This window comes from Pelodiscus sinensis, chromosome 3, assembly GCF_049634645.1.
Source record: "Pelodiscus sinensis isolate JC-2024 chromosome 3, ASM4963464v1, whole genome shotgun sequence".
Lineage (NCBI taxonomy): Eukaryota > Metazoa > Chordata > Testudines > Trionychidae > Pelodiscus > Pelodiscus sinensis.
The window spans coordinates 12,712,506-12,739,711 of NC_134713.1; the positions used below are offsets into that span (position 1 = coordinate 12,712,506).

A 27,206-nucleotide genomic window follows, 5' to 3' on the forward strand; every position below is an offset into this window, starting at 1 on the left:
AAAGGGCTGAAGAAGGCGTCAGGTGCCAGTGCAACCAAAAGGTGTCAAGTGGAGAAACTGGAGGTCCACCCGATGAGATCACTGATGAGCACCTGGCAGCCACCCTGGAGACATCAGCATGATACAGCAATTTCCATAGACTGGCATAGGAAGAAATTCCTATAAGAACTGGACTAAAAAACTATGGAATCAGAGTCCAAGGTTCTGCTGCCAGCCCACCAGGAGCTTCAGATGCACATCTGATCAGGACTTCGCTCCCCACTACCATCACTTGTGTACAGAGTACCTGGCCAGTATCCTGTCACAAGCAACTTCCAGGCTGGTAACTATACACAGAACTTGAATGAATGGATGTATGAATGAATGGTTTATATATATATATATATATATAAGTGTATAAGGGTTAAGTAGTGTTAGGAATAAGTAGTTAAACAACGTTGTTTGCTTCTATCTTTTCTTTATTTTTTATTATTATCTTTACAATAAATGTGGCTTTTTGCCTTATCCCCCTCATAAGATCCTGCTTGCTTTTATTTGGTACAACAACTAAAGGTGATGTAAGACTGGCATCACCTTACACAGGAACAAACCCAATAAGCATTCAGCAGAAATGTCACTCTCAAGGAAAATGCTCTTCTTCTGTGTTATCCTGCTCTCCACAGATGAACGGATGTAAATTAATTCTATGATTACACAGTAGTAGTAGTGATTTATATTATGGTAGTGCCCAAAGAGTCCAGTCAAGATGGGGCCCCTTTTGTACTGGAGTCTTGAAAGTAAAACAGAGTTGGGGAGGATGGTCTAGTGCAGGGGTGGACAAAAGGGCCTCCGCAGGTCACATCTGGCCCACCAATGGAGTTGATCCAGCCCGTGGAGGCCCTGCTGCTCCCCCCTACCCCGCCCTCAGACCAATCAGGGCCTGGGGGCAGGGGAAGTGTGCAAAGTCTCCTCCCACTCTGGCAGGTGGGGAGACGACTTCGCGCCCGCCATCCTCCCACAGGCCAATCAGGGCTTGGGGGAGGGGGAGAGCTTGTGAAGTCTCCTCTGGCTTTGCAAGAGGCTTAGCACTTAAAGAGGAGCAGCAGTTGCTGCTCAACTAGCTAAGCCTGGTGCTCCTTTGCAGGGCGGGGGCAGGGAGCCAGAGTCTTCATGTGCTCCCCCTCCCCGAGCCCTGACTGACCTTGGGGCAGCAGGGGGGGGGAAGCACATAGTCTCCTCCCACCACCAGACACACAGGTACCTAGAGGGAACCGCCAGCGGGGAGGGATGGGAAGGCTTTGTGCGCTCCCTCACCCCAGACTAACCACAGTCTGAGGGTGGGAAGCAGGAAGTGTCCTGGGCCCGCCCTGCCACCTTTCGGGGTGGTCCAGGGCCACTTCAAAAATTTCTGAATGGCCCCCACTTGAAAATGATTGCCCACCCCGGTCTAGTGCGTCAGTCCCTGCTCCCTCCGTTTCCGCTGTGCCTCTACCTCCCCAGTCCTCTGCAGCGATGGTGCTGGAAGGAACTGGCTTTTAAGCTGGCTCCCCCTTCTTGCTGCCGCTCTCTGATAAGAGGCAGCAAGGGGGAGTGGGGGAGGAGAAGCAACTAGTCGTATCACTAGTCGACTAGTCTCATACATCCCTATGTGGCAGTACAGCTACTAGTCATGTTGTTGCACAGTGGGATCAGGATTAACTGGCAACCTTTTTGGAATTTTTCTCTAAAGGGAGCAAAGGCTGAATGATCACGAACACTGAACTCCTCTGGCCCATGTGCATTGCCATGTGGGGAAGGATCAGTGCCGCTTCCCATGATGTACCACTCTAATGGTCAGGGTATTTTGGACTCCAGGATTTTCAAACACACTTATGCTGCACGCATGAGATTTCATACTTTGACTTCTTCCTCTCAGGGCTCCTCTGACTGGAAACCAGGCCTCTAAGGAAGAGTGGGGTTGTAACAGGGACGCTCTAGGTTAAGCAAAGGCTCATATCCTAGAATTCAGTAGGACACTTTCCCCTCATCTGTCACCTCCCCAAAGCTCTTCCCCACACATTCCTTTCCTTACCTTCATCCTGACATGGCCTTTCGCTCTACCTGAATGAATTAAGGACACTCCTTTAGAGAATACTTTGCGGTAAGCATGTTCAGGCACAGTAGTAATTTGCACAAATGCACCAGGCTCCTGTGAACTTGGCCCAATAAGACCTCCTCAAACCACCTTGTCTCTATTATCCTGGGAGCGTAACAGCTACAATTACATTACAACCTCAAAAAAAAAAAAATCTAGTGCTGTCAGCCTAACTGGCAGGGTTCTCTTCATGCTACAGTGGAGAGAAATGTCAGGGAAAAGGCATGTAGAGGTCACAGCAAGGATGCAGCTTGTGTCTTAAGAGTTCCAGAAAAGGAGTTAATTGTAAGTGCCACTCAAAAGACAGACGATGACTTGCCACAGAGCATAAGGGAAAAAACATCTGGTCTCGCATTGTGTCAGTAGGTGAACAGGAATGGTAAGTGAGAAGCCGTGTAGTACCAGTGAGAGGGCCTCAAAAGTAGAGGATGCTCCCAGTCCAAACTTCACCTGACAAGTAAAAATCCATAAACTCCAGCCTGCAAGCTCCTCAGAGATGTTTCTCTGCAACGTACAGCCTCTACCATGGTGCATTCACAGAAAAGACTAAGTCTGCTGCTCTGTTAAGTCCATACATCACAGTTTACTAACTGGGGTAGATACACTCCTCCCTTCAAACACTTCTCCCTTCAAACACAGCCCAAAACCGGTTTATAGTAAAACTAGAACAAGTTAATTAACAAAAGAGCAGCAATTAAATGATACCAAGTTAAAGAGATAAAAACGTAAAGATGAACACAAGCAAAGTGAAAACATGCATCTACAAGTCTAAAACTTATTCTAGCAAGATTGTCTTTGCTCAAGATGGTTTCTTTCATCCAATCTACTTTCTAACTTTTATTGGTCAGGATGCACCATGGATCAAATTGTCTCCTAACATGAAGGATGAAGATGGGGTTTCTCTGTTCCATATATTTTCCCCAAATAGATTTCTTGTGTCAAGTAGATTCAATGTCCTGAGTCTCTCTGGGGTGCAGAAGCCATGTTAATTTTCTGTCTTTCATGTTCAGGAACATGACTACATCCACTGGTTTAGCTCCATGACTGTGTTTACTGCCTGTATGTAAACTGAGGCAAACCCACATTCCTTTATATAGGACAGACCTGTCTACCTAGATTAGGCTGTCGTACCTTAAACATGGTCTAGCAGCATCATACAGAGGCATTCATAACTTCACGTAAAGAGTTAACATATGCACCTTACAATGATTTCAATGTTACAAGTGCTCTTATAGACATCTTAATAAAAGCATATTTGTACAAAAATTGAAGTAGTGTGTAACCTGTGAATACAGGGATGCCTACACTCAGAATGGGGGCAGGTGGAGGAAGCTGATTAGCAATCTCTAAAATAAAATTATCCGCAACAGCTTAAAATATCTTTAAAATGGACCGTTAAAGCTGCACAGATTGAACTCCTGTAGAAAAGCCTAATACAGTGTGCTGAAGAGATTAGTGACCTAATTTCACTACTTTCCAGGAAAGCAACCCAATGCCACTGCTAGAAAGTGATCATTAGAGGACTGAGGGTAGATTGCTAGCCTCCAAATGCCATATGAGGACTGAAACAGAACACAGCACTTTTAAAAACGGAGCCTCTTTCAGAGGAGATTTTTAACCAAAGTAAAGTTTTGATATATGGCAAGCTTGTCCCGTATATTCCCTGGGATTCTCACAGTATCCTGTTCCATGACAGTTTAAGTCCTTTCTTGAACTCCTTCCTATGCTGCTTCCATTATTTCCAAGGTGCAATAGTTATGCCAGGGCCTGTCGTCTTCCATCAATAGGGTGACTAGAGACATTTCCACAGTCCTTATCAAGCTGCATCACTTCCCTAGCAACATGCAGGCTAGTTTCCTGAATATATCTTCACCCTCTCCCAGACAGGCACCTGCAGATAAGGTAGGGGAGCAAGGCTTTGCTGCTTGTTTAAGATGGAATGCATGCAAAGAAATGTGTGCCTTTTAACTTACCAAATGCACTTAGATTTAGGCCAAGTCCAATTCACTAGGCATGGGAATCCCACAGACTTCACTGAGGTTACACGGGTGAGTAGGGTAAGCAGGGTCTGACCCCACTTATGACAGCCTGTAAACACGTGTGGTGTAGTCAGTGCAGGAGACTCTGGAGGCAGGGGGCATGTCTCCCTGTATGTTTGTGGTGCAAAAACAAGAGAGATCTGAGCCCAACTGGCACATTGGCAGGGCTCGCCGAACTGTCCGGCTATCTGAACCCAGCTCTTCCGGGTTACAATCTACTCGCCATGGGTGAGTAGATTGTATTATTTGTTGAGCCCTGCACATTGGGATGCCTCAAATTCAAATTCAACACTATCAAATCAGGATTGAATAAGGATCTCAACTGGTTAACACATTACAGAGGCAATTTCCCCCTCTCTGGAGATTTACATCAAAGGCTGCAAACAAGACTCCCACACTGATTTGATTAACTTCACTCACAAGGACACTCACTCACTCACTCCAATGTATCTGATGAAGTGGGTTTTACCCACAAAATCTTATGCCCTAATAAATCTGTTAATCTCTAAGGTGTCACAGGACTCCTCATTGTTTCCACAACAGAAACAAGGCCTGAGATTTAGATATTTTGAAGCCACTTGTGGGAATTTGACCCTCAGTTCCCATTTGCAAGAAGTGAGCACCCAGATATCTTGGGCAGTGGTGCAGGTCTCCCCCTGGATACCTAAAGTTATCAGGATTGGGCAACGTTAAGTGGTAGAAACAGCATGATTTTTCAAAAGGTGTTTTTAGCAACTACAGTTTCTCCTAACTGGGAGCTGGAGGTAGCTCAGCAGAGTAAAGATAAGCCTTCGGTGTCCAAAATTAGCATACAATGAAAAGTGAGGTATTTACAGCCTTTGCCACCTGTAACACAGTAATGATTTTTGTTTTCTTTGAAAAGCTTGTTTTGGAAAATTAGCCAGTGTTATGCAGGAAATTGTGCAACACGCTGCATCTACTGTTAATTAAAAACGTGTTTAATCCACCACATGGTTGTCTGCTCTCACCGCACATTGTGGGTAAGTTTACTGAGTAGGGATTTGTGGTAGACCGCTGTATCCCTTTCAGGAGTCTGATTGGCCTTACCTACCCCATAAGTTTCTCCTCATTTAAAAACAGCAAAAATCATACATAAAAGGACAAATGTATCTTAGCACACTTATTAAAAAAAAAAGCTTGCTTTCTCATTTTTATCATAAAGTTATAAAATAAATTGATTGGAATACAAATATTGTACTCACATTTCTGTGTATAGTATAAAGAACAGTGCATAAGTCATTGTATGACATTTTAGTTTGTACTTATTTTATCAGTGTTTTTTTTAATGTAGCCAGTTGTAAAACTAGATAACTATCTAGAGGAGTTGATGTATCCCTGGGAAGACTTCTGTGTACCTCTAAGAGTATGCATACCCTTGGTTGAGAACCACTACGGTAAAGGTCTTGAAGCAAGTTTCATGGTCCTCAGAGAAATCAACAAATAATCACCTTGTTTCAGACCGCATGCAGCGTCAACCCAGATCTGACACGCAGCAAAAGCAACAGAGCCTTCTGTACCAGGCACGGAATCTGTGCGGCAGACAGTCCACTATGGCAAGGTGGGCAGCCACAAACCACAACACATATGGCACATATGCAAAATGGCTCAAGTTCCAGGAGGTTTTCAGGCCTTGAACACTGTTAAGAACATAGTGGTTTGGCTTGACTGGTTTGCATATACCAAATAAATAGTGCTTGGAATCTCACTGAAAAGGGATGAGGGAAGGATCAGGGTAAATATTGTGACCAATCCGTAGGATGCAAATTACCCTAATTTGAGGTTAGAGAGATTTGTGCTTGGAACAGGGATGTAAAATCCCAATTAACCAGTTAAACATTTATGTTAAACCCATAAATAGGTTAAGCAGCCCTCCATCTTTAGGCAGGCCTGCCAGCCACTGGTCCCCATGTGGCTGATGGTAAACTCCTTACCTGTTCGCATCCCTAATTTGGAAGCCTCCACCAACCACTGCTTCCTCATTACCCTGACATCCATGCTCCTAAGATTCAGATCACAAATCGCACCACTGTGTTTCCTAACCAATAAGTATTTCCTGGGATTCTGCAAGATTTACCTATGCATTAGTTTTAGTAAGTCCCCAATTTCCAAGGACTCTACCCACCTGCGCTCAATGAATCAGGAAAAAGTTTCTATAATATCCAATTCCCTGGAAACATTTGAATACCATTCCATCATGCAAAAGCCCGGAGTTAGACATGACCTAGCACTCTACTCCATAGAGATGAACACAATCTAGTTATAATCAGCTTAGCTGCAGCATTTCTCATTTGCGTTCAATCAGTGTCTCTTCCCAGCAACAGTTTAAGAACAAGCCCTTCATGTGTCATGTTCTCACAAGGAAAGAGGTCACTTTGGCAATTCTTTTTGAAAGACGCTATTAAGGCCTTATGTACACTAGGAGTGTTTGCTACTATACAAGTCCCTTAAAATACGCAATACTAGGAAAGCATTCTTTTGGTCAATGTAAGTGTGTCAATGCTAGAGCTTTTACTGGTATACAAATATCAAGAGAGTCATATCCTTAAATAAAGTTACTAGATCAGCAAATATTTCTAGTGTAAACCTGGCCTCACAGTAACACGGATACAGATACAGATCTACTAAACTGGTTTCAAACTGCATTTTTACACCCCTTTTTGCTGCTTAGGAGACACAGATGCTTATGTCTCCATTTTAGCCTTGGTAGAGGTCTCCAGATAACACACATTGTGAACATCCGTGTTTTAAAGGGAAAGAGTTTACTTGGACTAGGGATGTTAGTTATCAGTTAACTGAATACTGTAACTGCAAGAATTCTTAGCAATTAGTCAACAATTCTACAGTCCCCAGGGGCAGGGCTGGCAGCCAGTGCAATCTGGCCCCACCCCTGGGAAGCCCCTAGCACCTCGCATTGCTGCCTCTCCATCAGAGATAGCAGCATGGAGTGGCAGCCGTGTCCCATAATGGGCATTAGGCAGACACTGGAACTCACCAAGGGTCCATGTAAAGCTGCTTTTGGCGATATTAAAATTTTGCCCCTTAAGTGCTCTCAATCTACTCTTGTTAATATCATTAACTCACAGACACTTACCTTCCTTCCCCCCCCCCCCCCCCCCCCCAGCATCCACCTTCTGTTCTGAAATGTGATTTGTCCTTTTCATATGTGTTCATTTTTTTAATTGTATCCTTTGGTATATATGGTTGTGACTATTTTCTTCCACTATTTGATCTGAGGAAGCGGGTCTGGCCCACGAAAGCTCATCATCTAATAAACCATCTTGTTAGTCTTTAAAGTGCTGCATAGTCCTGCATTTTGCTTCAGCTACACCAGACTAACACGGCTACATTTCTATTACTATTCAACGCTTGTTAAGTTAGTTTTCTGGTTGGAATCTTCCATGGTCGTCTGAATTTCTACTGTAAACACCTGAAAGAAAACATTCTTGTTTTCTTTCCATGTTATAAAGCAGCAGCAGAAGGCTCAAACCTATTTGCCCTTTAGAAAGGAGCCTGTGAGATTCTCTCTTGCCTAGGATTTAAAAAGGTGAGTTAGAAGAACCCTGTAGTGGATACATTTCTAACACCTTTAAATCCTAGCTGAGATAAAACTTTTAGAATATCGCTTTTTAAAATACCCCTATGAAACATCTTTGCAGTGCTCCTAAGCAGTAAGTGTCTTAATTTCTTAACATCAGAAGCAAAGCAAGGGGGCCCTCGTAGGACAGTCCTATATAGTACAAGCATGAGTTCTCTGCATTGCAGTGTTTATTATAGCAATCCATTTTCCTGCTAAAGTCTAGTTTTCAGAATTAAACACGTGCTCAAATGTCTTGCTGATTTGGGGCCTCTGTTGCTCATTAAACCCAATAGAGGGGAAGTTTTCACACAGAAAAAACTTTACACAAGTTTTAGGTTAGTCTGTTTCAGCAAAAACAACAAAGAGTCCTGCAGCACCTTAAAGACTGACCAATTTATTTGTGCACAAGTTTTCCTGGACTGGAACCCATTTCATCAGATATTCTAACACACAGGCAGTGGGGATTACAACTGAACCAAACCTGTAGGTGGTTTGGTTTTGCTTGTTTTCAGAGACATTAATATAATAATATAATATTAATGGTATAATATGCCCTGCTTGTTTATAGAGGTCCTCTTACTGGAAATGAGATGGTCAAACCAAAAGAATGTATCTTGAGTACCAAAACACCAAGTAGCTATTCAAGACTTTTACCTCTGCCTTCCCAGGCGAACCCTTGAGAATTCTTTCAACAGTGAAAAATTTAGGGCAGGAGAAAAATGATGTACAGTATCCAATAGTTTTAATTAAATTACTGACTGTGATGCCTCAACAAATCCTCCAACACTGACTAGTTTTGTTCGAGCAATCTTAATTGGATACCGATGACAAATCCAAACCAAATGACATCTTATCTGATGCCCTAATCCAGGATTTATCATAAGTATTCAATGTCAAAATATAACCAGACAAAACGCCTAACTTATTACATACTCAAGGAGACTAGGAAGCTTTGTTTATTTATGCTTTTGATATGCCTCCCCCTCTCCCCCCACACACATGGAAAATGTACATCTAAGTATACAGGACTGGATTTTACATTAATTATGCCTCATACTTTTAATTTAGATTTTAAAGTTTGGATGCAAGAAGTCTTGGAAAATGGCATGCAAATCTGACACTTATGTGCTTTGGGTTATTTAGATTAAATTAGAATAGACGCTGTCACACTGAAAGACAAAGCTATTCATTATTTAACCATGCAACAAGAAGCTGTGCTCTGTGCACAAATGACTTTGGTAGGATTACAACTGAGAGGCTCGATACACCCAAGCATCTTGCTTAAAAATTAACTAAGACCCTAAGCATTAAGTCACTATTATAAAATGTGAAAGATCTGCTAACACAATACATGGTTGGTAGATCAAACACCAGGGAGCACACAATCTTAAGACTGCTCAAGCAAAAAAAAGTAGCTTTTAACGCATAGCATAAAAGGCACTTACGCTGTTTGCAGTTTACTTTTGATAAAGAAAAGATGGCATTTCTATTGCCATACGTACCCCAGCAACTTTAACATCTGGAATTTGAAAATTTCTTCATAGCCATAAAGAGTTCTGCACTATATTTTATTTCATTTGGGGGGGGGGGGGGGTCATATACTGCTGAAAACATCTGAGGTTTGCACTTTCCAAATGTTCAGGGGTTAACACTTACCTCTGAAACCTAAAGATTAGCTATTACACAGATCCTTTTAGCAGGAACCTCCAGTTTATGTTCGTTTGCCTACTCAAATTGCTTTCTACACCTTAGACACTCCACACACCCATCTGTAGTACACCTAGAGATGACAGGGATGGAAGGTCTGCACACAGAACTACATGAGAACTCTGCTCCAGCAAAACTCAACTGCACAGGGCAGAAGCCTGAACATAAGCCCTGGTGCAGTATAGGGGCCCCCCCCCCAGAAAGGCTGCACGGACATATCATCTAGGGCAGCTTCTAAGGGACCTTTAGTTAACCTGAAGCCTAAACACATTCACCCCAAAGTTACTGGCAAGACATGCATAGGAGCAGAGCTGCACTGTGTTCTAGAGCTCACGTCAGTTTGGTATAGTTCATTTCATTGGGCCTTCACAGACGAGGGATGCGAAATGCTTATCAAATAGTCGATAGGCTAGTCGACTAGTTGCTTCCCCCCTCCTCGCTGCTTCTATCACAAAGAGGCAGCAAGGGGAGGCGGAAGGAGGGGGAGGAGATGGGGGGGGGGCTTCAAAGCAGCAGCGCGGCTATGGAGCCTGGGGTCAGACCCTGGGCTCCACATGGCACTGCCACTTTGAAATGCCGCATACAGCCCAGGAACAGCTGGGAGTCCGCTGACCCTGGTTCCATGTGGTGCTGCCGCTTTGAAATGCCACGGGGAGCACAAGGCCAGTAGGGGCTGCTTGAGTGCTCCACTGGCCCTGTGCTCCCCACACGGCTTTCGCCTTAGAAGGGTAGCAACAGCCTTGGGGCTGGTGCAACATTTCAAAGGCAGAAGCACCCTCATCGATTAATCGAATAGTTGATGAAAGTTGTATCGACTCTTCGATTAGTCAAATAATCAAAATTTTACATTCCGATCATAGACAATACTCTAGTGAAGATGCTACTATGCCAATGACAGAACATCTCCCCATTGGGCAGTTAATCTGTCACCCTCAGAGGTATGTTGATAGGAAGAGGGGGAGGGGTTAGGTTGGTAAACTTCATTGCACAGAGGTGTGGATTTTTCACACCCCTGAACAACATAGTTACACCAATAAAGTTTTTCAGGGCAGGCCCAGGCTTGGGAGGACAGACCAAGACAAATTTCTGTCAAAGTGCATAATGAAGTACAGGCAGTCCCCGGGTTACATGGATCCGACTTACATCGGATCCCTACTTACAAACGGGGTGAGGCAACCCCACACTAGCTGCTTCCCCCCCAGCAGACCAGAGAGACGCGAAGCTAGCGCCCCCCCCAGCAGACCAGGGAGACGCGAAGCTAGTGCCCCCCCCCCCAGCAGACCAGGGAGACGCGGAGCAGCTTTTCTCAGCAGACACCTCAGCTTGAGAATAAAGGACTAAGGGAAGTGAGGTGTGGGAGAATAAAACTGAACTCTGGAGAAATGTTTGGCTAGAGTTTCCCCTACAATATGTACCAGTTCCGACTTACATACAAATTCAACTTAAGAACAAACCTACAATCCCTATCTTGTACGTAACCCGGGGACTGCCTGTAAATAAAAAGAGCTGCCTCTGCAACCACCATACACTTTACCTGAGTCGTATCTTCCATCAGGCCTCTGATTTTCTCCACTACATCGTTACGTCTGTGCTGACGCAGCGCGCTGATGAGCTGAGCGAGACTAGCCTCAGGGCCTCGGATGGTCCAGTGCTGTAAGGCGGCGTAGGCTCTTTCATGGTCTGCCGAGTACCCATTGGAGAAAGCCGCCATCTCCCGGTCACTGGCGTTGCTCAGGAATTGGTAGATATCTTTCCACTGGCTTCCCACCTGAGCTGCCACCAGCTTCAGAATGTCAATGCCTGTCAGACAGGAGAGGTGGAGATGAATCCTGGGGCTAGACGAGACCTCAGGAGGTCATCGAGTCCAACCCCCTGCATTCCCCACTAAATTATCCCAGCCAGGACTTGGTCAAACCACGATTTAGTAGCCAGCCTTGCAGCCTCTTATCAGTTAAATACCACACAACTGGCAGTTTTGTCCTAGCAGAAGGGTGGGCATCACCTAACAGATCTCTTCCATCAAAGAACTATACTTAACACCTCTTTACATCTTGCATTAGCTTTAAAGGATGCTTATAATACGGGGTGGCACACTACTTCCCAGTGTTCTGCTTTAACAATATGCATTTGACACTTATGTCACTGAAGGGTGTAAAAATACATAAATAGACTCTGATGCAGAGACATCTTCTTAAATTAGCTACCAGGACTGAGCAATGGCTATTGTTAACGAGCTTCCTCATTGGTGGCTGTATTGCATTATAGCTGGCCAACTAGCCCCCTTCAATTGCCTGTTTGATTTGGGAACCCAGGCTGCCACGCATTTCAAAGTGGATTCTGGTTAAAGAGGCACTCGCTATGCGTCTGCACGATGATCTCATCTAGTTCAACAGAAAACTGATTTTCCTCACTACTGGATGGATTCATCACTGCTATTCGACTGAAACCACATAGGAGATGCTCTGGATTGTGAAGAGGTCCTTAAAGAAGAGTGATTAAGTCTTCTGTAGCCCTGCAGAAAAGCACTGAAGTGGTGACACATTATGGAACTACTGACGTGGGTGTGTTAGGGTTCACCTGAACTTTTCTTGCCATTAAGTAACAGGTGCTTTCTGAATTATTCAAACCCCATTACAGTGGGATTGTGCTAGCGACCAACACCTGTAAGCTTCTGCTCCACTGTGGAGCCACTTGATAGACCTGCAAAATACGAGTTTTAGGAGGCAAAAAGCACAACTCTCACATGAAATACTTCACAAAGTTTTCTATTAAAAAGCCCCTCCCTGCCCTTTTTCACCCACCATGTCTCAAACAACTGAGCCCAAGAGCCTTACAAAACTACCAACACAATATCCTCTCACTGTGAAACTTCAGAAGGGATATAATTAAAAGCCAAGTTCATCCATGTGGAGAGATGGAGTGAGCCAGTACAAACTTTGAAATGCAAACTACAAGATGTTTGGAGCAAGAAACCCTGGGTTTTGGGGGTTTTTTTTAGACATGTGAACTCAGCAAAACCCATCTTAAGCAACCATACAAGGGATCCAACATAGATGGTTTTCATACAAGCAGCTCCAGTTTTCATAGGGCGGACCACATCTGAGATTTCCTCAGCCCTTTCATTTCATAAGCACACATCCCACTTCTCCCTCCCATTTGCAGGCACGCAACAGCTTTGTGGCAACTACAGCAAGAGCTTACAGAGAAATAACTTCCCAGTGCGATCAGATTTAAACAGCCTTGGTCACACAATTTTTAGACTAAGCAGAAACTGTAGTCACTTAATTTCTACACAGAGGGTCACTGTTTTAATAGTAAAATCGTGGTGATGCCTCATACACATGATTTTCATAATACCAGGGTGGGGAAGAGCAGCTGCGCTCGTAGGCTCTATGGAAACCCACACTGGCTATAAACAGTCACATTTGCAACAGCAATGTTTAAATAAGGCCAGTTAAGCATGTACAAGCAATTACCAAATATTCAATGACTTAAAATAGAGGCACAAAGGAAAGATTAAGGGCTGTAATTAGACGCATGAAGCGTTGTTGTGGCCATGTTGGTTGGAGGATATTGGAGACAAGGAGGCTGAGGTAATTTCTTTTATAGGTCTGACTTTGGTTGGTGAAAGAGAAGCTTTCAAGCTCACACAGCAGATCTGAGCAGCTCTTTGTAGGTTCAAAAGCTTCTCTGTCTTTACCAAGCGAAGCCAGACCTATAAAAAGTATTACCTCATCCACTGTCTCTAATATTGAGAATGTCACAGCGACATGTTCTAAAAGCTATGCGTCAAGGAGCTGCTTCTGAAGAAGCTTATTATTAGGGCTGGCAAACAATTAAAAAATCCCTTTCACACAAGATATTAAAAAATGGTTGTGATTAATCACAGCTTTAATTGCACTGTTTATCACAAATATGCACTGTAAAGAAGATGAACAGAAGAAACAGCATTTTCCAATGGACCTCATGCAAGTATGTTAGTGCAATATCTATTTTCCAAGTGAAACCTACAAATGTAGAATCGTTATATTTTGCATAACTGCACTCAAAACCAAAACAGTGTAAAAAACTTTAGAGCTTCCGAGTCAAAGCATGAAAGGCCATACAAATGTTTAGCATATCTAACGCACAAACACTTTGCAATTCCATGTACAGCTGACATGTGAACACCTGTTCTCACTTTCAGGTGAGATTATAAATAAGAAATGGGCAGCATTACCTCCCATTTGCCCCCACTCATGCTGCTGCCTTCAATACAGAGACAGCACCATCGGGGATGGGGAAAAGGTTGAGGCAGCTCCATGGGAGCCTGTATATGCAGGGAGCTGACTTAATACACACACACCCCCGCCAACCAGCTCCCGCCTGCCCCCCTGAACTGCTGCCTCTCATATAGAAACAGAAGGGTGCCTGTGTGTAATAGTGACGGTTAACCGATGGGCCAAGGCTCATCCATTAACCATGTGAATGGTTACACTTTCACACCCTTAGTTCAACTTTGTTTTAATATAAGCTTTCTGGGCTAATTCCCTTGTTCCCATCTTCAAAACAGAGCTAATAGCATTTCCCTATGCCCCACGGCAGCTGACAGAGCAAACAAACTAGAAGATAAGGGACTCAGATACTTAAGATGACCTCAGACTCAGTGTCAAGAAAGAGGAATAAGTGCCTCAAATGCAAGTCAATATTAAACTTGGTGGAAGCTCTGCTAACTGCCTGCTGCTGTAAAAGGCAATCACTCACACAGGTAATGAAACATAATTTGACATGTTATTGTCCTGGCGTATTAACTATAGCAGTTCATATGTTCAGGCAGTACTCAGTTCTGGGCTACCTGTGCCTATCCAGATAGATAAACATCAAACTTTGTCCTGGCCCGTTTAGGGTAGATCTCAGCTGATGCCAGTTTACACAAAGCTTTGCTATTTATCAATTGTGTTCTTGAATGAGACTTTGTGCTAAACAACATTTTTGTATGCTAATATTGATGTTCACAAGCTTAGTAAGCTAAAAATCATAGTTTTAGTGCTATATTAAGCGCTTATATGCTAGGACTGCTTATATCCTTTAGCAAAGGTCATTAACTTCTCATATTAAGATAAAACATTATGGCCTATCAAGCCTTTAGGAAAGTTTGTTGTGAGTTGTAAAATTTCAGCCTTATGCTCTACCAAAAGGCTTACACATTGTGATTTAAAAGTAATTTTTGAAATCTTAGATTCACTACATTGAACAAACACAGAAGAGACAAAAAGAACTAATTCAGCTTCAGTCAGCCAGAAGACGACCATTACGCCCACTGTTCTGAAAAATAAGATTAAGACTAATACATAACAAGTTCCTGGTACATGCTGCCAAGTTGAGATGAATATTGTTTGAGCCATTTAGTGCAACTTAATTCACTCATTACTTCCCAAGAAGTTATTAATGCTCATAACGAGCTTTAAATCGTACCATCTGCAGATTTCCAGAAACGGTGCTTTTTTTTTTGGTCTCAAAAAAAGCACTGTCCAGAACACTTACAAAATTAGCACTAGGCACAGAGACTGGTCTCTGTGAGGTAACTGTTAGCTTGTATCTGCAAAAATGATGAGGAGTCCGGTGGCACCTTAAAGACTACGGGTATGTCTACACTACCACCCTACTTCGAACTAGGGTGGTTTAATGTAGGCAACCGAAGTTGCAAATGAAGCCCGGGATTTAAATATCCCGGGCATCATTTGCATCTTGCCGGGCGCCGCCATTTTTAAAGCCCCGCTAGTTCGGGCTCCGTGCCCGCAGGTACACGCGGCACGGAGTAGGTAGTTTGGATTAGGCTTCCTATTCCGAACTACCGGTACACCTCGTTCCACAAGGAGTAACGGTAGTTCGGAATGGGAAGCCTAATCCGAACTACCTACTCCGTGTCGCATGTAGCCACAAGCACAGAGTCTGAACTGGCGGAGCTTTAAAAAGGGCAGCGCCCGGCAAGATGCAAATAAAGCCCGGGATATTTAAATCCCGGGCTTCGTTTGCAACTTCGGTTGCCTACATTAAACCACCCTAGTTTGAACTAGGGTGGTAGCATAAACATACCCTAATAGATTTATTTGGGCATAAGCTTTCGTGAGTAAAAACCAGTCCGGCAAATGCTCCCAGTGAAATGATTCCAGGCAACAGACTAAGAGACAAGTGCAAGGAAGTGGTGCAAGGCATGGGCAGGCAAGATGCAGCCCGCCAAGCTTTTTAATCTGGCCCATGGCTGCTCCACCAGGACTGAGACACGGAGCAGCTCCATGCTGCTCAAAGCAGCCCCATGTGGCTCTCTGCGCTGCGTGCTGGTGAAGTGTGTGCATGTGACTCCATGCACTGCTCCTATCCCCAGCACAATCTCAGCTCCTTTTGGCCAGAAGCCTGCCAACAGGAGATAAGAGATTGTGCTGAGGGTGGGAGCAGCACAAGAAGCCTCCCTCTATCCAGTGCATGGCGCAGAGAGTCACATGGAGCAGCCAGCCATTTTGAGCAGTCTGGGCTGCTTGCAGGCAGGGAGCCTGCCTGAGGGTCCTGCTGGGATGCTGGCTGGGAGCAGCCTGGGTGAGCACCACCTAGCCAGAGCCTGCCTCTGGCACCCCACCCTCTCCTGCACCTTATCTCCCTGCCCCATGCCAACAGCCAAACCCTTTGCACCCCTTGCCCAAGGTCACAACTCCCTCCCAGACCCTGCACCCCCTCCCAGGCCAGAATCCTCTCCTGCACCCATACCCTCCCCCCTCCACTCCTAGACCCTGCACCTCAATCTCCTGCCCCAGGTCACAACCCTCTTCTTCACCAAAATTCCCTCTCAGACCTCACACCCTTTCTTGCACCCCAGTCCCGTACCAAGCTCCCTTTGGCACCCAACCTCCTTCCCACACCCTGCACTCCCTCCATAGACAAGTGTGGCCCATGACCACTAATCAAAACTTTGGAGAGCTCCCCCAGAAAACATTACTGTCCTCCCCTGATGTCAGGTGACTGTGGCAAAGCTCCAGCTATTCAGGGTCTTGCGCTACTGGTGGATAGTGTTAGCCACAGCGGCTCGCTGTGGCCCTCCACACAGCCTCTTTCTTTACTAGAGGCAGGAGCCACTCTCAGAGGATAGTTCATAAGTTTGGGGGGTAAGCTCCTCTCTGGAGTCCTGATCTCCCTTCTCCGAGGCAGATATCTCTGATGTCATGGGGAGCTTTGGAGGGAACCTGGGCCTGTCCACTACTACGGGTTCCAGCCCAGGGAACCTAAGGCAGTGGTAACAGGCAGAGTTACTGCCACTCTCAGTCTGGCAGCTTTTTCCTGGGCAACTTCCCCAAACAATCCCTCCCTGCACCTTTCCTTTAGTACCTGCTTGTCAGTCCTCAGCTCACAAAGCTCTTCTACACAGTACTTCCTTCTTCCCATCCTTTGCTCTTTTCCTTCCCCTCTCCTTGGCTGTGAGACCTGCAGGTGTCTAATTAGCTTGTAGCTTCTAGCAAACTCCAATTGACCCCAGATACCTTCCTGGTTATGCTGCACGTAGGCTTGGTCTTTTTTTAAACTCAGGGAAGAAAAAGCTGTTCACCCAAGTCTTAGCATGTCTTCATGCCCTGATCTGGGTCAGTCACAGTGACCCAGAAGACAAGTGGCTGTCCCAAGATGCTAGGCACCAAAGGTATTGTCTACCCTGCTGATGGGAACACTGCTCCCAGCCCAGGTGACGACAAGAGTTCTGCCTGAACTATCATGCTAAAAACAGCAGTGTGGATGTCACAGTGTAAGTTAGCCACCTAACTACGGACCCAGGGGGAGGGATTAGAGAGAAAGAGGGAGTAGATGGATTTGTACTTGGGCAGCTAGCCTGCGCAGCGGCATACATACTGACCGTGTTCCCGGTGAGCTGAGTGCTTGGGCAGCCACCCAGGACAGATTCAAATGCTGTTCAGATGATTAGCAGAGCACCCACAGCACCAGCATGTGTTTCTAGGCATGTGCAAATGTGCACCATCACTAAGTGCATGTAACAAAATTTATTTCACACATAGATGGAAAAAATTAGAGAACATTGCACTCCGTTATCTTTAACAAGCTTTTTGTGAGCTGTCAAGCATGTCTGCCTACCAGGCTATGGGAGACACACTCACTGGCATTACACACCTTGTGTCAGCTGAAGACTGGGGAATGTCCTTGTGATGCACAGCAATTACAGCTGAAGAGGTACCTCTATAATATGCAGAGTCCAATTAAAATGGAAAGAAGAGTATGATTCCTGAACCTCTAGTGCAATTAGGGATATTGGTGCCTAGCTGTTTAAACAATTAACTGAGAAGAGGAGGCTTATCAGTTAATCCAAATGACTACATGCAGACACACAATACGGAGGGGAGGGGGAGAAGGGTATCAGAGGCAGCAGGGGAGAAGGGGAGCCAGTGCCATGGGGAGCCAGCTTAAAAGCCAGCTCCCCACAAGCATCAGCTCCCACAGAGCCACCTGCTCCCCTCCCCACTGCTTCCTCTCTATGAGAGGCAGCAGTGTGGGGGAGGGAGGAGACGGGATCCCAGAGCAGCATCTGTCCACGGGGAGTTCAGGCCCCCTGCTGGGAAGAGCTGCTGCTGCCTCTGATACAGGGTGCAGGGTGGCCGGAAGCCAGGGGCTGGTAGCACACTGGCTACCAGCTCTGCCCCCGGGGAGTATTTTAGTAACTGTGTAACCACTAAAAATTGTTGCAGCTACACGATTACTAAAATACATGATATTTGTAACCAGTTGGACACGACCCTCCTCCCTTCTCTTTACTGGTGTCTAGCTGACCAGACATACTCCTCTGCTTTTCCCTTCTTCCCTGACCTGGGCTTTCTTTGTTAAGCTTTTTATCATGTCTTTGGTATGTTATCTGTAGTACAATGCAACTTCTTGTACTCAAGGCTATGAAGCCCCATTTTGCTTAGAAACCACATTGCTTATGAATATGTATGTAACCTGTGGAATGTGTACGAGGTGTGAATGAAAAATACCCAGCCAAAAAAGGCAGTTTAGGATCTGTGACCTTTTAAGGGAGACAAAGACCCTGCAAGCAGATAAATTAACTGAGAAGCAGCCAGTGAATCCCTTTTCCTCCCTCTTGTACAAAAGGTAAGATCACAGCAGAAACCTGGGACTGGCCTGGAGGAAGTAAAGACCTGCAGATCTGAAGGGATCTCCCAAGGAACATCATGGACGAGTCTCCGGGAAGCTGATGCCTGGCCAGCACTCCAGCCACCAGTGAAATCAAAAGTAACTTATACCGTACTTGCAGCCAGTCTGAAGGTGATAGATGTGTGAGAGTATAACTTTACTCTTAAGAATCTGTGCCAACAACCATCCCCAAAAGCAACACTGCTCCAGCCCACCCTTTTGTCCGGTTTTGTTCCTTAGAAGCTCTAAGAAAGTGCAACAACATTGAACATCTCTACTTTCAATATCAGAAACCTGGCAATATTTCCACAAACAATACAGGAAAAATGTTACAGCTCAAGTCAAGGGATACTTCAGTTACAAGCATAAGTAGGAGAAAAAGTATAGGGAACCTGTGATTTCACAGACCTACGATTTCATTGCTCATTTAAAGAAAAAAAGCCCAAGCTTAACAGACCAGAGAGACATCAGCAGATAATTAAGTTGCAGTTGCCAGAGTAGCGACTGCTTTCATATGAGCGCTCCGCTTCACTTGTCTGTTTTGGCAGGTAGACAGACATTAATCCCTGTTCTCAGACACTGCCTGCCAGAGACACTGAGGTCTCCATATATCCACAACAGGCTGTTCCTTCGCAGACAGCTTCAAGTGCTATATTTTGCCATTTGTGTCTATGCCCTTTAGTGAGGTGCTCTAGACATCTGTCAGCAGCTCTCTGAAGAGTATAACCTTGCACTTGTACATGAGACCATCAGGCCACTCCCTTCCCCCCCCAAAAATCCAGGGATTTGTTGGGTCCCTTTCATACCCTCCCCCCCCCCCCCCCCCACCAACTAAACCCAAATGACACAACTGTTATGGCAACAAAAGATTATGGCTTTAAGCACGTGCCTTTGCACTTGTTCAGTGGCCAAATCTCACTTGTTCCCTCAAGTAGCCATAAAACTCAGTGTAAGTGTCAATAGCCAGGATGTAGCCTTGGCAATTCTGCCAATTCAAATTATCAACTTGATAGTTAAGATCAGTGGCAAAGTATCACGCTAGCATGGTTTGAAACCAAAGCATTAGTATGAGTAACTTATGCTTAACTGATTAACTGAGATCCCGTGAGCAGGGGGCGGCTACCCGCTTGTGGGGTGACATGGTGGGCCCAGCTGGGCTGAAGCAGACCCCTGCCTGCTGTCCAGCTGGGCCTGCCAGGCTGGGCCCACTGCATCCCAGGCGGAGGGCTCTTCCATCCTGGCTAAGCCCACTGGTTAACCACCCACCCGGTAAGGGTGATGCTTACTGGGTAACTAGCTAACCCTTTACATCCTAGAATAACTAGTGTTCACAGCTAAGGTGCTAACTAATCATAGTAGTATTTCCAATGGCAACCTACTCTGTCCTCTTAATAGACTGCTACGTGAATTTTACATTTATCTCTGGACTAAGCTCCTCATAGCAGGGCCTGTACTTTGTCATCCTAGTAAGGCACCCCATAAACTTGTAGGGATGTATACAGCGAAATCCACTGCTCGATTACGTTTCTGCACTTGCTCTCTGTGTTAAGCCCAAACTTAAGGGATAAGAACAAATTCAGCCCTTTACAGAATACTTTCAGACTCAGGAATAAGAGTACATTCTGAAGAGACTGTATTGGGGGTGGACGGGGTGGGGGGACAGAAAAGAATAAAAACAACAAGCAATTTTCACTTTAATGGCAAAAAAAGCATAACGTGCCCTGATTTTAACCTAGTGCAGAATATTTGTCTTTTAATAGTCCATGACAAATGTACAAGTGAAACACTATTGTGAGTGCGGCGAGGAGTCCTGTGGCACCTTATAGACTAACCAAAGTATTGGAGCATAAGCTTTCGTGGGCAAAGACCCACTTCGTCAGATGCATGCATCTGACGAAGTGGGTCTTTGTCCACGAAAGCTTATGCTCCAACACTTCGGATAGTCTATAAGGTGCCACAGGCCGCTTTTGCAGATTCAGACTAACATGACTACCCCTCTGATACTTAACACTATTGTGAGTGCCACTCTTCCAAGAAAGGAAAGTTTAGGATCTATGACCTTTTAAGGCAGACAAAGACCCTGCATGATCTGTTATGTGCAGGGAGCTGGCTTCCCCCATCTACCAGCTCCTGACATCCCCCTCTCCCCCACCACCTCCCACGCTGCTGCCTCTCTATTAGCTTAACAAGCCGGCTTGTCACAGGTTACAGAAGCAGCAGGAGGGTCAGGGTTAGAGAGTGTGTGTAGTCGTTAGAAGTAACCAATAAGCCTAGGCTGATACTCCATTATGACTGTAGGGCAACAGGGCCAAACCAGAGCAGCACTGCAACCTTGTGTGGCACATCACAATCCCCAGCCCTGTAGGACAGGCACTACTCTTGCCAGGTGCGCTTGCTTTCTTATCTCCACTCTCTAAGGACAACCCCTCTGAACCAGGCCAGGATGAGGGTTGCGATACTGGGGTGGAGGGTGCATAAATGGAATAGTGAGAGTGACTCTGCACCACCATAATTTGTATGGAAATGAATTTTTGAATATGAATATGCATAACTTAAATATGCTTTATGCAAATCAGGGCAAGTAACTTATCATTCAAGATCCTATAATCCCCTGAATGTGTATATTTCATTTGTGGGCATGTACCTCTCTTGTGTGTGAAGGTAGGTCTTCTAGTGAAAGCCACTAATGGTACTTGAGCAGTGGGCCACTGAGTTCCTTAAGACAAGGATCTATGAATAGTGTTGTTTTTCCTGTAAGCCTCAACTGTGGTAGGTCCTACAAAGACATGTGACCATGCTACCGGGAGCTGGAATCCATCTTGAATATGATATTTTTCCACAAGGATGGGGGGGGGGGGGGGGGGGGGGGAAATGGGACAGAGTTCCCACCCTGGTTAAATTCTATTGAAGGAACGGGAAGCAAATTATCATCTTCAGCTGGCTTCACAGACTGCTGCCCACCCCAAGAGGTTACATGAAAGATGGAAAAGAGCTTCTAGATCCAGGTCAGAAAGAACAGCTCTGGCTGGAAAAGCCTTCACTTGAAACGAGAACTAGGATGAAAAACAAGTCACAGTGGGTTGCAACACACCCAAAATGCAGCTGGCATGTCATCTTATAAATGATCTGACCACAGAACTAGGAGCCAGGAACAGTGGAGTTCTTTTTAGGTCTGCTGGGCCTTGGGCAAAATCCTTCTGCCCACCTCTGTTTCTGCTCTGTAAAATGGAGAGTGCTTCTCTCTAAAAAGGAGTTGTAAGGATTAAAGATTTGCAAGAGCACTTTGTTATCGAAAGAAGTGCACTGCAGTATCTGGATTAAAGGATTTAAAAAAAAAATACAGCTGCTAACAAAGCTACTAAATCTTGCTCAACTCTTTTCTTACCAATTTAACAAAGTGCTGAGTTGGAAATTTGCAGACCTAATTAATCCTTATTATAGAACTGGGGCGGGTGGGAGGGGGCAAAGGGGCCTTTGTGGGTCTGATCAGGCCCACCAAGCAGTGGATCCAGCCCGCGGATGCCCTGCCACTCCCCAGAGCTCCCAGGCCAATCAGGGCTGGGGCGGATGGGGTCCATGAAGTCTCCTCCTGCCCTGCAAGGGTGTGGGTGCCTAGAGGGAACCCCCAGCTGTTCAGAACAGCTGGCAGTTCTCCCTAGGCGAGTGGGGGAGGGGGAAGCTAACTAGGTGGGGACAACTTCATGGTCTCGCCACCCCCCAGGCCAATCAAGGTTTGTGGAAGGGAGAGCACAGAAGTGTCCTGGCCCCGCCCCTCAAAAATTAGTAAAGTGCTCCCCCTTCTAAAATTGCCCACCCCTGTTCTAGAACCTACTATGACAGTTTTCCCACACTAATAAAGACTCAAAACCCATGAGGCAAGGACGTGCTACATTTAAAGAAACTATAGGTACGTCTAGACTACATGCCTCTGTCGCCAGAGGCATGTAGATTAGGCTACCAGACATAGGAAAATGAAGCGGCGATTTAAATAATTTATATGGCTGCCGCGCTGAGCCGACAAACAGCTGATCGTCGGCTGTTTGTCGGCTCAGCGCGGCAGCCATGTAAATTTAAATGAAGAGGCGATTATTTAAATCGCCGCTTCATTTTCCTATGTCTGGTAGCCTAATCTACATGCCTCTGGCGACAGAGGCATGTAGTCTAGACGTACCCTGAGACACAATTAAGCAGAACCCCAGGCTCCTAAGTCTGTATTCTTCTATAATCAGAAGGCAAACTTTCTTCCCTTGCACTTGAGAACTTAACTTTGTTTAGCCGGTTTTAAGATCTGCTGGCAAAGATCTCATGTGTGTATATATAGTATCTAGACTCTCTTGGTGCAGTCTAGGTATTGATCCATTTTGATTTCTTTCAGAATAGTCCTTTAATCTAAACAAGTACATCAATCTGCATCTTCAACTATTCCAAAAACAGCAACCAAAATAGAGAAACTATGCATAGCTTGCATAGTTCAGATGTTGCAAACATCAAGCTCTGCACTGAATTTTACAAAACAATTTGTGTAACGCACAACATAATTCAAGATCTGGACCACCACAATGCTCAAACACAATTCAGACTATTAATATCTTATGTGCAGCAACCCAGGTTTACAAACTAGTGAAAAGCAACAGTTACCCGGACAGACTTTAACCTTAGCTAACCTTGAGGAGCAGTGACTTACTGTCACACCCATCTTGAGGCTGAAAAGGACAATAAAAACTTGATGCTTCACTCTTCCTCCTATCAGTGTTTACAAGAAATGAAAGACCGACACCTCCAGCTTAATACTCTGAGATGCCAGTGAGAAAGCATTTATTATTAACACAGACCTCATCCTCATACACTCCTCCCAAAATGCCATCTACATGCTTACTTACAATATCCAACTGGGGACGCATCTGCTGTTACTCAAAGTACCAAAAAGAAGAGAGGAGGCTACTTTTCAGCCTCTGGTGTTTTAATGGCAGATCAGCAACTGACCACTGGGGGACAGACATAAGTTAGTTTACTAGGAGGGACTCAAGTTGGTTTCAGATAAACCTTATTACTGGCTCCAAAACAACCATCTTGTCAGACATCCAAATGTAAGGTGTGGAAAGGAGAACGAATTTGGGGGGGAAAAAAAACGAACAGTATCCTAATCCAGTGGATACTTGACAATCTATAGCTTCATCATTAACCTGCCTCTCTTACCAGGCCTTTAGTAGAACTGATGCTTCTTCCAAGGCACAGAAGATAATCAAAAGTGATTTGGCATTAACACTGGCAACATTTATGAACAGAGCGATGGTGTTGAAAATAAAATGTATATCTGCTCCTTTCCCCTCTGTCAGTCTCTAACTGTTTGATTTCAAAGTAATATGATATTGGCTGCATTTAACTGGGCTTGACGTGACCTAATCTTTGTTCTATTAATAGAGGCACCCACAGGAAAACGGGAGCAAGAGACATTCTTTAATAATGGAGCTAAAACACTTTGCAAGCTATAAAGGTTCCTATAGGTTAGACTGTTACGCTCCTAGAGAAAGGACACTGGGCCACCCAAGAAAGGCTCATAGAGTGAAATCATGACTCTGCTGAAATCAGAGGGAGTCTTGCGTGTGACACAAACAAGGCTAGGCTTTCATCCGTTTATTCTATTCTACAATGAAGAAAGAGATAGAAAAATGAGACAGAAAATATCACAACGCCACTATGTAAATCCAAGATGCATTCACACCCTGAATATGTTCTGGTCACCCCATCTCAAAAAAGGATGGAGAGGAACAGGAAAGTGATCAGAGAAGGGCAGAGATGCGCAAAGTAGGCATGTGACAGGTTAGCCAGCAAGCACCACCCTTAACAGGTGATGCTTACCAGTTCCAGTTAATTGGTGGGGGCTGGAACAGATCCCTATCCATATGGGGGGGGGGGGGGGGGGGGGGAGAGAAGGAGACGGGTCCAAGCAGCATTTAAATGGGATTTTACAACCCTAGATCAAAAGTATGGAACAGCTTCTGTATGAGGAAAAACTAAGATTAGAGCTGTATAACTAAGGGAGGAGATGAACAGGGTATATAAAACCATGAGACTGGGGGGAGAGGGTGTTCACACACTACAAATGTCAGGAGTCATCCAATGAAAGGATAAGGCAGGCGGTTTAATACAAAAGGAAGAACTGTGGAATTCACTGATATGGGATGTTATAGGGGAGCCAGGACAGCCCTGTCTTGACAATAAATGGTGACGCCTTGACCACAGTGCAGATCATAAAAAGCAAAATCCAAGTCTGTCTCAAGTCTGGTGCACACAGCACGCAGGCAAGGCTGGGGTTGGGAGAAGCTGAGGGAGACTGGAATGTTTTGCATAATGCAGATTAAGTGGTACAGCGAGACCACATCAAAGACACACAACAAATCAACCTTGTACTGGTACTTCTGTTTCTGATGAGCAAAAATTACAGATGCAGCCATAAAACAGTCAACTACACACGTAGTTTTTGCAACATCCTGAGTAGCAGGATGCATCTCAAATAGGGCATTGGGCATTTTAAGTATCGTATACAATATGCAATCAATAGGTTAATATTAGAACAACCAAGTCTTGCTCTGCTATAAAATAGGCTTAGTAAGAAGAATCGATGGGAGGGAATGAGTAGAATTGACCCACAGGTCCTGCTCAATGTAACTAGAAGTAAATAGGCCCTTCACACTTGTAATCCCAGTGCATGGTGTTCCTACAGGTGGGAATCAAAGGAACCATGACCTCCTGCGTGGCACTGTGTACAGGGTGAAGTGTAAGTGAACTAGGCTTTCTTATTGTATTATAGTAGATCTTGCTTTTGCACTGCTTTGTGCTATATTAATTGCTTTGGACTGTATAGTATTTAAGGGTTAAATTGTATAGTAATTGTTTCTAAGGCTTGTGAAACTTCAACAACTGTGTTAAATGCTTAAAGCTTGGAATAAATAAGGAAGTGGTTAAGTCTCCCTAGAATGTCCTGTTTTCCCTTGGATCTAAAATAAAATCGAACCACACGACAGATGTTAAAATGGCCAAAAGTATAACTGGGTTAGGGGAAAAAAAAAAAAAAAAAAAAAAGAAATCACGCATTTGCCATTATTTCCGAAGGTAAAGCACCAGTATAAAAAGGAGACGTTTAGATGCAAAATGACGTGCTAGATGTCTGCAGTTTAAAAACACGCTTCCCCTAAAATTCAGGGCTTCACAAAGCCACAAGGAATACATTAGAAGTGGGGGGGAAGGGTTTCAGACAACTAGAGACTAAAGTAGCTGACAAAGGATTAAAAGAAAGATGGTTGCGTAAGACACTTTGGGATGGGCATTAGTTGCTATACAGAACACAAGGTATTGTGACTTTAGCAACTATGCAGTGGCTACATTGGCAGCCCTGCTGATGGCCATCTTACATTGGCAGCCCTGCTGATGGCCGTCAGACCAAGTCCTGTGTAGGTCACAGCAGCACCAGTTTCTACCCACAGTGCTTTAAGTAATCCAGAGGAATTACTTCATGGGGATAGTTCAGACCCTATCGGTATCTTAAGTGCCTCTTCTGGAGCTGCCAACCAGCCCATTACCAAGCCCAACCCAAACCATGAACTTGCATCTGGTGCTTAAGTTCATCCAGGTGTTGTGTTCTAAGGTTCTGGGACAGGTGACCATCCAGGTTACATAGTAGTAATCTGGAACTCTGTTAATTCACGTTGGTATTACAGCAAGAGCAAGACTGGAATGCGTACAATTTTTTTCCTCTTTCAGCTTTGTTTTTATGAGGCTCCCTCAGTTCTGAGAGGAGTGAATTTAATGAAAGGGTAAAAGACAATAGAATGGAATACAGAGGAATCTATTTTCCAACAGATTTGGCTTTGACGAACCAATCTTCCATGTCAACAAAGCAAAAAGGAATTTGGACACTACTGTAACTGAAGAAATGAGTTCATGTCACAGACATCTTTGTTGCAAGCTGCCAACCAAATTAAAATTAACAAGTAGTCTGTTCTAGTCAAACCCCAAATCATTTTTCATCCACAATCATCAAAATATTAATTGGTTTCTGCTCATCTTGTCTTCATTTCTAAGCAATGAAGTTTCAAATGAAATCATTTATGGCAAATGCAAGCCATACACCAGCCAGCCGGCTCGGCAGGTCACACCAATATTGCCTGTGTTATAGAATGATTACAAGAGCTGCATTTAAAAAAAAAAAAAAAAAAAAAAAAAAAAAAAAAAAAACCACCACACACCTCAATCATGTTCTAGTAACAATGGCAACAGATGCTGTTTGTGCCACTCCCTACAAATAGGCTATGTTTAGGGAAGGCATGAGGAGGGTTTAGCATACAACTAGAGAGCCCCACATCTGCAGTTCTGTTCATTGTTCAGATTCAGATTTTTTTTTTTTAAATTAGAGACAGGACAACAGTGCACAGGGAGATGCAGAATATACCTATTACTTACTTTATGGCTCCTAAGTTTTAGTTCTCTATAATCCCATAGGCACTGAAAAACCTCTAGATGATTGTACAACATGAAACATTGGATTGCAAGCTCATTAGAGCAGGAAAAGACTTCTCACTGCAAATGC

The 27,206-nt window shown here is 44.6% G+C and overlaps 1 protein-coding gene across 1 annotated transcript in view; it reads right to left on the minus strand.

Moving 5' to 3' along the window:
• TNFRSF21 (TNF receptor superfamily member 21) overlaps nt 1-27,206 on the minus strand; it is a 70,773-nt gene that overhangs the window by 15,496 nt on the left and 28,071 nt on the right. Inside the window, exon 4 of the mRNA XM_075923388.1 lies at nt 10,992-11,257. Coding sequence (XP_075779503.1) covers nt 10,992-11,257 — 266 coding nt within the window. The remainder of the gene's footprint in view (nt 1-10,991; nt 11,258-27,206) is intronic.